This window comes from Mchenga conophoros, linkage group LG2 (genome assembly GCF_057382185.1).
Source record: "Mchenga conophoros isolate Kocher_MC1m ecotype Shallow Benthic linkage group LG2, M_conophoros_male_GT1.1, whole genome shotgun sequence".
Lineage (NCBI taxonomy): Eukaryota > Metazoa > Chordata > Actinopteri > Cichliformes > Cichlidae > Mchenga > Mchenga conophoros.
Window position 1 is genome coordinate 34,670,451 of NC_140527.1, and position 12,315 is coordinate 34,682,765.

The window sequence follows — 12,315 nt, forward strand, 5'->3', positions numbered from 1 at the left end:
CCCTTTCCTGGATATATTATGTTTAATCACTGAACAGCACTTTGTTATCTGTGGTGTTTGAGCAGATAATTAACATTAATAAAACTAAAGTATGCAGTATCACACCCACGTTTCCTGATCAGCATTTAGTGTAAGAACCAAATTCTTTCTCTTTCATTTTTTCTTAGTCAACCCTTTCACTCTGTCTGCTTCTTCATTCCGTGCTCACTGGCTTTTTGTTCAACTCGTGTGCCTTGTGGTCTCCTCCTGTCAGATCTATTGTGGTAGGTCGGGTTTTGCAACAAAGCAGCTTAGCAGTAGATGTCAATTCTAAACTGTGTTTAAAAACATATTGAGACTGTTGATATGTCAATGTCTTATTAGCCTGAACTATTTTTAACAGAGATTACAGTTTTTCAGCTGCAGTAGTATGTTAATGAGTCCTGGTTGACCAGTTTACACCGTTTCAAGTGTTTTCATGGTGTTTTAGAGCTATATATGAAGAGGAAAGGTGTGGGTCTGACAAAGAAACCACTTACAGTGCATGCTCATTCCAGTGATCGTGGTGCGTCCTGGATTATCCTCCTCTCCGACTCTAATAATCTGACTATAATACACAAAGTCTCTGTCTGTCTGACTGTGTGTTTGTTTCCTTGTCTGCAAAGTCTTTCTACGCTATCAGGAGTTGGGCAACGAAACTTAGAAAACAGATAAATCTTAGGCCCCTGAAAGCTCTTAGCCAAGGATGGGCAATTGATTTTCCTTAAGGGAACCACATATGAAACTGGCACTGTTGTAGAGGGCCGCATCAATAAGCTTATAAAGAACTAAAATTAACACTGAGCGGAATTAAATTCAAATTATAGGTGTGGCCCTCCACGAGAATCTCAGCTTTGTCATGTGGCCTCTTGGGAAGATGTATTGCCAGCCCCTGTTCTTGGCTATGTCCTATATTATGTCATCATCATGTTGCTTAACAACCTCCTAGCAACAGGCTAAAATGACCTGATATTTGGCATTTACGCGTCAGTAAAACCTCATAGAAATACCCCATCCATTTTATTTCACAATAACGTTTACTATACAAAAGATAAATTGTGCTTAATACCTTATGATGCCATCACATTGCCTAGCAACCACCTTGCAGTGGGATAACGCTTGACCCATTTTTAGCATATACATAACATCTACCAGTCTTATTTATTTATTTATTTTACTTTTTTTTTACATAAAGGACATCAGTTTACCAACAGCAACAGGCCAACGGATGCTGAGGTGTGTTGTTGTGATTATAATTTACAGTTCAGCTCATAAATTCAGTGTTTTTCAATTCGATTTTATTTATATAGCAACAATAATCGCCTCAATGCACTTTATATTAAAAGGTAAAGACCCTACAAAATACAGAGAAAACCCCAACAATCAGTTGACCTCCTATGAGTGACGATAGTTGAAAGGAAAAACTCCCTTTTAACAGGAAGAAACATCTGGAAGAACCAAGCTCAGGGAGAGGCGGCCCTCGGCCATGACCGGTTGGGGTGAGGTCAGGAAGACAGGACAAAAGACATGCTGTGGAAGAGAGCCAAAGATTAATAATAACTAATTATTAAATGACAAGAGCTCTATTAACACATAGTCAGTGAAAAAGAAACAGTGCATTATGGGAAACCCCCAGCAGCCTAGACCTATTGCAGTGTAACTAAGGGAGAATTCAAGGTCACCTGATCGGGGTCAGCTGAGGGACTATGTGCTTTATCACAAAGGAAAGTTTTAAGCCTAATCTTAAAAGTAGAGAGGATGTCTCCCAAATCCAAACTGGGAGCTGGTTCCACAAAAGAGGGATCTGAAAGCTGAAGGCTCTGCCTCCCGATCTACTTTTAAGTACTCTAGGAACAAGTAAGCCTGGAGTCTGAGAATGAAAAGCTCTACTGGGGTGATATGGTACTATGAGGTCTTTGAGGTAAAACGGGACCTTGCATGTGATGAGATGGATTTTAAATTCAAAATTTTATTCAATAAAGTCAATAGGAAAGTGTTTACTGAGGACATAGATCAAGTTGGCCAAGCACTTTTTTTCTCATAGGCTTCTACACAACCAGAAGTCTTTTTATAACCAGAGAGGTTGTCCCCTATGGACCATTAAAAATAATGCAGGTTTCGGGCACTTCTTACATTAGCTTCACTTTTCAGACTTGATCCACCTTTTGTCCTCTCTCTAGTATCCATCCATTCATCCAGCTTTCTTATCTAATTCAAGGCTGTGAAGTGGTTGGAGCTTATTACAAGAAAGCTACCCATCACAGGGCAACAAAGAAGTAGCTTAACACTTATTGGAATGAATGCCATGAAATTTCTGCAAAGAAATGTGTGGTTTCTGATGAAGATGAGATTTCCAACAGTATTAATGAGCAGGTACATGTTTGCTTACTATAGTCCCCTACCATATGTTTTGCCAGGATACTGGGCAGTGGTGCCTAGTAAGTTAACACTAACCTACAGTGTTAAAGTATGTACTAGTTTGTTAGGGTTATATGGGAATTTTGCAGTATTTTGCATGTAGCTCACAGTATTAGCGTGCAAGAAGAGCATCACACATATCCACTAGGAAAGGAAAGGATTGTCAGTTCATTCAGAGTACTTCTGAATAATTTGATACTCTTAGGTTGCAGTAAAAGTCATCTGTTCTTTTCCATTTAGCTACATTTACATGCTCGGTGATGTAGGAGCAGCTCCCACTTATAAGTAACTAATTATTACTTTATCACTTGCAAAATGTCAGGTCTGCTAACTCAGGCGCTCACTGGTCTGTTTATGACCATGCTGTAAAAAAACAAACAAACCAACACCCCCAAGTGGCCATGTCACATTTAACCCACTTACACATTATTCCATGGCTTTAATTCTCTGTTTTTACCTGTTTCCTTTGTCTTGCTGTATCCATAAAGGCCTCAATAGAGGCAAGAGGCAAACTGAGGAAAGCAGAGTCCCAGCAGCTTGTATGAGGAAGTAAAAAATTGTTCCTGTGTATATTCAAAGTTGCCCAGTGCAGTGTAAACTAGGCTGGCATTGGAGGAGAGCCAGTTTTTCAATGCAGCTTTCCAAGAATGGTTGTAATGGCAACTGTGCGCCATTTGGTGTCTGGTGTGGCGAGCGCGAGGAGTGTTGCTGAGGAGCATTTTGATGATGTGTGTTGCATATTGCTGAGCTGCATCGTCAGGATGTGCGTAAGCAGAGGCGTTTGACACTGATGTGGACCTGAATGAAGGACAGGCAGAGCTGCAGGAGGAGGAGGTGCTTGCCTTGTGCCCCTGAGAAAAGTTTCTATCGATCTATAGGTAGGCTGAGAGGAGAGAAGAGGCACAGACAAGCAGAGTGGTTAAAGCAAGCAAAGCAATTGCTGTACCTGCTCATCTCTCATTCCTCTTTTTTTGGCTGGGATGTGTCTTTGTTCTTGTGTTTGAAGGTGGGTGTATCAATTCAGTTCCCACCTCCCCCTTATCCCTCCGTCTCCCACTCTGCTGCAGTGTTCTCCTTCTGGGCTGTGTATCTGCATGCTCACACACACACACACACACACACACACACTCGTTCCCTCACATTCTAGCCCCCCCCCGTCGCTTCCTCCGTCTGTGTCTGCCACCGTCAGACGCAGGGACTGATAATATCTGCTCCAACGCCCTGTCCTCCTTCCCCTGTTTTGTTTTTTTATTTTTCACTCCTTCTTTCCTGCATCTCTTCTGTTCTTAATTAATTGGACATGCACTCAGGTTTTAAACAGCATAGTCTTCTTTCTCTTCAATTTACAATTTAAAAAGTCCCCCCCAAAATGCAGTCTGGACCTCCTCTTCCCTTGAGAAGCTGCTAGTTTCTTCTGTGTGCATGTGTCACCTCTCTGATCAGTATCTGTATTCACTTAGTGTCTGGACACGTCACTCTGCTCCTTCAGAGTGAGCAGCACAACAGGCTGCATGCATCATCCTTGCATCATGCTGCAGCAGAGTGCACAGTTTGGATAACTCCTCCACATCTGTGAGAAGACTGAGCTGTCTGGTTTCAGCTCAGGGCTCTTGTACAGCGTGGATATTAGCATGTGGCTCAGCCATGACTGCCATGACTGTGCTTGTACCAGTGAGGAGGGGTGGGGGAATCAGAGAGGAACAAGGACAGGCTGTGTGAAGGGAGGAGCTGAGCTTTAAACTGCTCTGTCATTGGTTAGTCACGTGCCCTGCCTGTCTGTAAGAGTCTGCCTGATTGGCCGCTGCTCTGCATTGAGCACAGCAGCTGCAGTTGTGATGAACTACCCCTTCTCTCTCTGCCCTGGCTCTGCTTTTCCTGTCTCTACCCCTCGCATTAATAACTGTCTGGCACTCATCTGTGTGGACCAGCGTGCCAACCTGTGCCACTTCAAGGACACCTCTATTCGCTGTGTGTTTCTGCGTGAATCATGTCAAGTTAGTCAATTACTTTCTGCTCCATGGAGCTCACCGGAGTTAAAGTGACGTCTCCACTGCCTGCAATCTCCCTCCCTCCATCCTCTCCCTCTCTCTCCCTCTCTTATATCACTTAATCAAGACATACTGTAGCTTGCCCTTTCCTGTTCACCGCTGCCTCCCTCCCTGCTACCCTATTTGTTTGCCCTCGTCTTCTCCTCTTTGGCTGTTTCGCGTCCACCCTCCCTGCCTCGTGATCCTCGTCGCCCTCCGTTTAAGCAAACTCCACACCAGGTTGTAGCTCTACAGTCACGTTCTCTCCTCAACAGGCTGGTGTTTTGTTAACGCTCCTCTGTTTTTGCAATCCACAGCAAGGCAGCAAGCAAGGACATGCAGCAGAGAGGTCAGTGAGGAGGAGGAGGAGGATGACAGCAGAAGAATAGGAAACGGACAAGGAGGGATGAGAAAGAGACTGAAGTAAGAGGAGGAAGTGGAACTCCAAAGTGCCTACTGCGAGGGTACGTCTGCCGAGTCTGCTGGATTACAGCGGGACGGTGTGTGTCTGGCCTTGAATGGAGGCTGTATTTTATCCTGACAGCCACAGAGTCATCCATCCCACATTGCTGAGCTGCAGTCCCAGCATACCCTGAGCTGAGCAGCCACTTCGTCTCATCATTACAAGGACATCTCCGTGTAAGACTGTCTGTCTTTTTTTTTGTTTTATTTTTGTTTTGTTCTTGTTTTTTGTTTTGCTCTAAAGAAATCTTTAGTTTCCTTGTCAGGCTGCCCAAATATAACTAAAGTAGAACTACAGTGAATGTCCCAGCCTGGCCATGTTGACGTGAATGTAGTGGTGATTTACAGCGGGCTGATACAGGTGAATGCACACACTCGGCAACTCTGCGATCCAAGCGACATGCCAGAGTGATGCCCTCAGATTAGTTTCCTTTTTTTCTTCCTTTTTTTTGAGACAGAGCTGGCCTCTGCTCACAGTCAAGCCCCTCTATATATCTCACTGCAGTGAGACTTCAGCTGCCACTTTTCCCAGGAAGAACTAATAAACATCCCCCAAAATACACCAACCAAAAGGACTTGCTGCCTATTTGCACTGAGGAGAAACCGAAAATATTTTTGCTTCTGTTTCCTCTGTGTTGTGCTGGGGGATTTTTTGTCTTGAATCACCATTAGTCACCCTTGCTCTCATCAGACAGTTTTCCGTCAGTTTGCCCACTGCCGCTGCACAGCGTCTGCGAGCGTCTCTGATGGCTGTCAGCATGACCATGGGACGAGACACCAAATGGCTGACCTTGGAAGTGTGTCGTGAGTTTCAGAGAGGCACCTGCTCGCGGTCTGACGCTGAGTGTAAGTTTGCACATCCCTCACGGAGCTGCCATGTGGAGAACGGCCGAGTCATCGCCTGCTTTGATTCGCTCAAGGTAACTGTGCTACAGACACGCTGCTCTAATACAGCTTGTTTGTTTCCACACATTCATTGTGCTTCATGTCAAGCTAGTCAATGGCTTTTGGCTCTGTGAAGTATTATATAGCTGAATGACATATAAACACATCCTGACGTACACACAAACCAGGATTTTGTGCAGTGTTTCAAATGAGTTTGCTCGTCTTTAGCAGGAAAAACACATCACGTAGCGATACGTTAGGATTTGCGTGGTCCACCCCTTAAACCTATTAAACTATGTCAGTTGGTCATAACTTTACTTAACAATATATTCTAATTTTATCTTTATAGTGTAAATCTCTGTGATTCTGGGCCTGGAAAGTATAGGGATGTGTGTTATTTCAAGTCTTAGTAACATTTTTCTGTAGTTTTTAAAAAAAATTGTATAATGAAGGAAAAGTGTGTTCTTTTCACGTCCCACAATGGCCTTTTTAATTCATGAGAAAAACAGCTGTAAATGACATATTTTATTTTGTCACCATTTAGCTAAGATAAGAACACGTCATTAGGGGTTTACTGCCTGTAAAGAGCGTCTGGCCTCCCCCTAAGGGGAAAATCACCAAGACTGTAATAAAATTCTTTTGAGCTATTTAAGTTGGGAGTTATTTACTTACCAGTAACTGTAAAGTACGTTTTCGTCTATCGAATTGCCGGAAATAACAGCATAGTGCATAAACTTAATGTAAGTGAGGTAACAAAGACTCTTTCCTTTCACTGTTTGTGACAAGTTGTGGCCAAAGGCCTATTTTGAGGTACAAAAAAACCCTGTTCAGGTATATATATATATATATATATAAGAAAGAAAATTCAGGCTCACCAAAAGGATTTTGGCCTTTCCCCCAAAAAGGAAAACCACCGAGACTGCGATACAGAATATTTTTAACCAGTTATTCTGAGTGGCAGTTTCATTTACTCAAGACTATAATATATTTTTATTTCACAAATGCCAAAAATATTCTGTTAAGTGAAGTAACACTGGCTCAGTTTCTTATCTATTTGTACTTAACATTAGTTAGTCTCCAAAAGGCCTGGGAAGCCGGGAAAAACCTGTGATAGTGAAACACCCTGTAGTTTAGATAGTCTACTGTATGATAAAGAGGCACTGCTGACAATCATTTCCATACCTGTAATAGATTAGAGCCCAGCTGATACATTCTGCATATCTGTCTGTCTGTCAGCTTCTTGGCTAATGTTGAGCGATTACAGATGTATTAGAGACACCATATTTACCTTTTCCTACATGCTCCATTTTATATGATAACTTTATGATAATTTTTTCCCAAAGAACATAATAGAGAAAATATGCTTGGAGTAATTTAGAAATAGTCTTATTAGTGTTTTCAGCACATGCAGCAGAGTAGCATGAACAGACAGTAGTGCAGTCAGGCGGTGTCTTCACATTGAATTGCTTGTGAAAGATGTGGTAGTTTGTGAAGGATAGATGGTTTTTTAATAAAAACCCCAGCATTTACACTTTTTATCATAGCTGTGCAATTTTATACCTGTGTATTTATAAAATATCATTCAGTATTAATATCAGAATTGTTTTAATTAATAGAAATTGTCATCAGCTGCAAAACTATAATCTTGCACTAGTGATTTCCTCTGTGGCTCAGATGTCAGGGTTAATATATCTTAATATAGTTGTAATTCTTGCTTTAATATCAAAAAACAAAAAACAGTTTGTGTGTTATTGGATTTTTGGTTTTTTTACTTGGATACTTTTTTGGCTTTTCTTGAACTAATATCAAAGTTTAAAGTAGCAAGAGCTGAATTTTTTCGTATAATGTGGCGTTATACCTCTTTCATTCAATTTTAGGTGTAGCCTGTGATTTTCACAATAAAAGCTCTGTTATGTCTGGTGACATTTGATAGTAGCTTTATATTTTAAACTGAAAATCACAAAGTAAAGGTTTTTTAAAATTATTATTTCTGATTATGAATTACTATGTATCATTTGGCTGCCTCAAATATCACCCCCCCAAATAGGCACATTAGCTAATTAGCCGTTTTACTGTCTCCATGTAAAATACTGTCTTTTTTAAAAAAAAAAAATTATAGTTTAATGTTACCATATTGATTTAGAGGTGAAAAAACATGTGTCTGGTTACTGTCTGGGTCATAAACCTTTCAGCCAGATTTTTTTTGGCCATGGTATAACTGGTATAACCAGGCATGAGTCTTAATAACTAAATACAGATTCTGTCTTTATTTGTAGCTAGATAAACCAGGGAATGACATCTGGTTTTCCAGATATTTATTGTTTCCGCTCGGACGAGGCATAATTTCTCGTAAAGCGGCTCAGCTGATGCTCTCTGTTCCTCCACCACCTCTGATGTGGGCTAGTCGGTTGTACTGCTCCAGCATCTCTGTCGCTGCTTTCCTCACCCCCTCTCGCTCCTCTACCACAGAATCACAACACTAGCGCTGCTCGCACGCTGTGTAAAAACAGTCTGAAACGTGGTGCATTTTAGAGGAGTTACATCTCTCAATGGCCAATTATGCTAAAATCCAGAATACACTGTTGCTCCACTCGTGCGCGTGCATTCGTGTTGATCTATGCATGTTTGTCCACCAGCTTTGCCTCAGTGAAAAAGTGAGACTCGGACAAGGGGCTTTCTGTCTGAGAGCAGCTGCTGTCTCCTCGTTTATTGAGTTAGAATTTATTATTCAGCCATTTTTCTGTGTTATGTCCTCCAGAGAAGGGGGGAGTTGGAGAGGAGAGAGAGCGAAAGAGAGAGGGGGCCTAGCAACAGCACAGGAGTGCATACCCATTGGATAGTTTGATCTTCCTGAGTGGCACGGCTGTTTTTAGCACCGAGCAACAGCCTGGCCCTGTACTGGTCTCACTGACAGGAAGAAGAGGCTGTTTGAAGCTCCAGGGTCACGTTGATAGTCTGAGAGAGAGCTGAAGCTGGTGACGAAGGTCAGATCAGATGGTTTTAACATGCAGTGCCGCCACAGAGTGTGAAACCATCTTTTCTATGCCAGTGTTTCTGTCTTCGTTGTTGTTCGGGATTGTGCTCAGCTGACAGTTGTTGCTTTCAGTCGACTGACTAGAAAAAACAAGGAAGCGTCACGCACTGTCCCAGGCAGAGCCACTCTACAGCATCGCTCCTTCCTCCTGCTCCCCGCCCACCCCTCCCTCCTTTGTTAATTTCATTTCTAATGGCTTCCCTCCTCATCATCCCTCCCATATCTGGCATCTCCATGCCAGCCCAAGCCGACCGCTGTCATTCTCTGTTGCTCCTCCATTAGCTCTGTCTGGTTGGTCTGAACCCACCGCCTAGTTCTTTTTACCTTGTTAACTGAAGTGCTGCTGTCATCTCAAATGATTAATGTAGGCACTGCATCTACCCACCATGCTACTTTTCAACCTAAAGATGATTCAATAGCAGTGTCACCTTTGAATGACATCATCGAAGGACTGCAGCTAACAACATTTTATGCGATTTAGATTTAGGAACTAATCTTTGTGGTCAACTAACCTAATGTGAAGCGCATGAAAATCTCCAAGTTTAAAAGCCAAATTCTTCTTTGAAATCGATTTTTTTTGTCCAAAAAAACCAACAATACCCCAAAATATTTGGGTGCTGCTAACACCCTTTTTATGTGTCTGAGCCAAGGTTCATGGTTCAATCAGACCCAATATAAAAGATGGACATTACCTCCTGATCTGAAAAGCAAAGCCAGTAAGGAAATTTCTTAAACTGACATTAAACTTTTTGACGGCCACCAGGTGGCCATATATATGGTTGAACAGTTCTGGGAAAATGGCCTTATTTCCCGAGGATTTCATGGGCTCAGCCACTCATTTCAGGCCACACTGAATAAAATATTAATTTCATTTTGTAAATTTTGGTCATTCTAAATTTCACAAAGGAGGATTATCCAGGTATCCTAATCAGTTAATAAGTTGTCAATCACGAGTGTGGTTTCACTTCACTGTTATGAATTTGGATTGTAGGACTGGTGAGGACTGAGGCAGGATAACAGGAGGCAGACCAAAAGCCATTTGTTTAAGCTGATATACCAAAATCGAAATCAATGGTGAATACGCAGGAAAATTAAGAGTCACCAGGACATAGACTAAGGAGAAGGACCGGACTATTTATATACATGTTACAGGAAAAATGATTCTATGTTTCTTTACCTTCTTTTAAATGTACAAAGATGCCTTTTGTCTGCCCTTTGCCTATGGTTAGATTAGTTTAGAATAATCTTTTTAGACTTTCCCAGCAAAGACATACTGTTTTGGGACATATTGTTTTAGATTGTTTTATCTCTCACAGCCTTCTCCCAGCTCTCTGCTGACGAGACTAGCGCCACATATGGAGTTGTTTATTTTATTTGTTTTGTATTTTCTTATCCTGTTCTCACTGTCTTTCCTATAAAAATTACCAAGCCACTGTGCATGGTGTGAGTTGTTCTTAGCAGCTCACCCGTGTACACGTTTGATAAAGAAAGTAACTTTGTCTCATTGTGTCTTTATTTCTCCTGGGTCTTTTACAGAGTTTTCCCCCAACAATACATGAGATAATAAGGGAAGTACACAACTCATAAACAAAGTAGCAAAGTCAAAAAGTCATGCAGGAGTACACAATGGTGACTGCAAAGGAAGATCAACAGACAGCAAGACAAAGACTAAAGTAAAGGATTGGACTATTCATACACTTGAGGTAACAAGAGAGCTGAATGAAAGAGGGTAACAACACAAGAGTGATCACACAGGTGAAGACAATCAACGACAATGGGTCAGGAGGGGAAGTTAAACTAAAAGTTTAACACAGGAAAGAGATGATCACCAAAGTAAAACAGAAAATGAATAACAGCGAAACAGGGAAATGCCAACACTGAAACACCGAGGGGACTAATAAAATATCATAAATACAAACTACAAAACTAGAATTAAAATATCACCAGAAGTGTTTCCTTACAATCCGAAGGAATGACTGAAAATTAAAGTTTAGCAATAAACAAAATAAAGAATGAAAAAACCCTGGAATGATCAAACTGAGAGTACCTCCAAAAACAAACAAGGATCCTAAACTTAAAAATTACTCAAAACCCTGAGACCAGCTGAAAAGACCGGCCCGGGGGGTAACGACATTCGTGGTAGATATGTCCAGCTGTTTCTATTCTTTCATTTGCATGATGTTAGTGAGAACTTACACAACAAAGTAAGTAAAAACGTAAGACCAGGCCCTCATCGCATCAATGTTACCAAATACCACTGTGAATGCTACACTGATATTCTAAACAGTTGGATTTGCCAACATAATCTAATAACGATGTCATAGTTATATCAGTAAAATGCATAGTATTTATGTTTGATATTAATGCAGAAAAGTCTCCATGTACTCTGGTTATTCTGCAGTTACAGAGCAGTATTATTGCAGTCTTACCAGACTTAGCAAGAAACGCAATGTTGGCATTACATATGTGTTTGTATCACTGCGATATCCCTAATATTGTTATGTTGGGCCACATGAGGGACAGCTCCTCCTATCTGGTGTTCTAACCTGCTTTATGAAGAGCAGCCATCCATCAGAAGATGGATTATGTTGAACTGGCAACCAATGCAAAGGCCACTCTAGCTGAGTCCAAGAATAAAAAAAGTGGTGGAAATGAGCGTAACAGGTCGTCTTTAACTGAAAGAAAGCACCAGTTGTGTTTCATGTTAATATTGTTTACAGTGCAGTTCTGTCATTGTGTGCCACAGAGTAGAGCTGCGCTGTGATCTTTTTTTTATCGACGTACTAGCTCTCTCTTCTCTCTGCGCATCAGCAGCACACTACTGTACAAACAGGGACTTTCTCTGTGTTGTGTAGTGTGTTGCCATGGCTACCAAAAGGAGATTCCTGACCTAGTACTCTCCTCAGCACCGCTATTCATTGGCCTCTTTCTCTAACCCAGATGTCACAGCTTTCATAAAGGTTTTGTATCAAAGTTTTCTTTATTTCTTTGTGTTTCTGTCTGGATCGTGCAATGCATAACGTCAATGCACCATTAGATTCATTAATAGATACTTTTCTTTCCCTCTCAGTTGGAGCAGGCATGCTGTGCTCATGGGACTCTCTCTTCATTACAGTCTCATCCCTAAACACACAGCTCGCTGACGCAAAGCTTGCTCCGGTGTAGGCGAGAGTGTTTTTATATGCCTGTGTACCATCATGACCGGTTTTCAGGCGGCTGCGTTGCTGTGTGCTCTCGTGCTTTTTTGTCTGCTGTGTGAGGTTGTGTGAGTGGATGCTGGTGAAGAGACACTGCGGCTTCCCCCTATTTTTATAGCGTTATCCTGCTGCTAACACCCTTTTTATGTGCCCTCATCTCAGCATGTTATCCATCACAATCAGAGCCTCTGCACCATGACGTCAGCTTGTCTTCAGATTGTATTATTGTCCTCTGCTTTAGTGCTCTTGGTTTGCTCGTGATCACCTAATGCGA

The 12,315-nt window shown here is 41.7% G+C and overlaps 1 protein-coding gene across 7 annotated transcripts in view; it reads left to right on the plus strand.

The window, feature by feature from the left end:
* Window positions 1-12,315, plus strand: part of mbnl3 (muscleblind-like splicing regulator 3) — a 36,634-nt gene that overhangs the window by 3,589 nt on the left and 20,730 nt on the right. For 4 of the 7 annotated variants that reach the window (XM_085297484.1, XM_085297508.1, XM_085297492.1 and 1 more), the window contains exon 2: window positions 4,781-5,845. In XM_085297484.1, the coding sequence (XP_085153610.1) occupies window positions 5,672-5,845 (174 nt within the window). In that variant the 5' untranslated portion in view covers window positions 4,781-5,671. Of the gene's footprint in view, window positions 1-4,211; window positions 4,704-4,780; window positions 5,846-12,315 lie in introns of those variants that run through there. The other 3 variants (XM_085297465.1, XM_085297473.1, XM_085297455.1) reach the window with 3 other exon arrangements.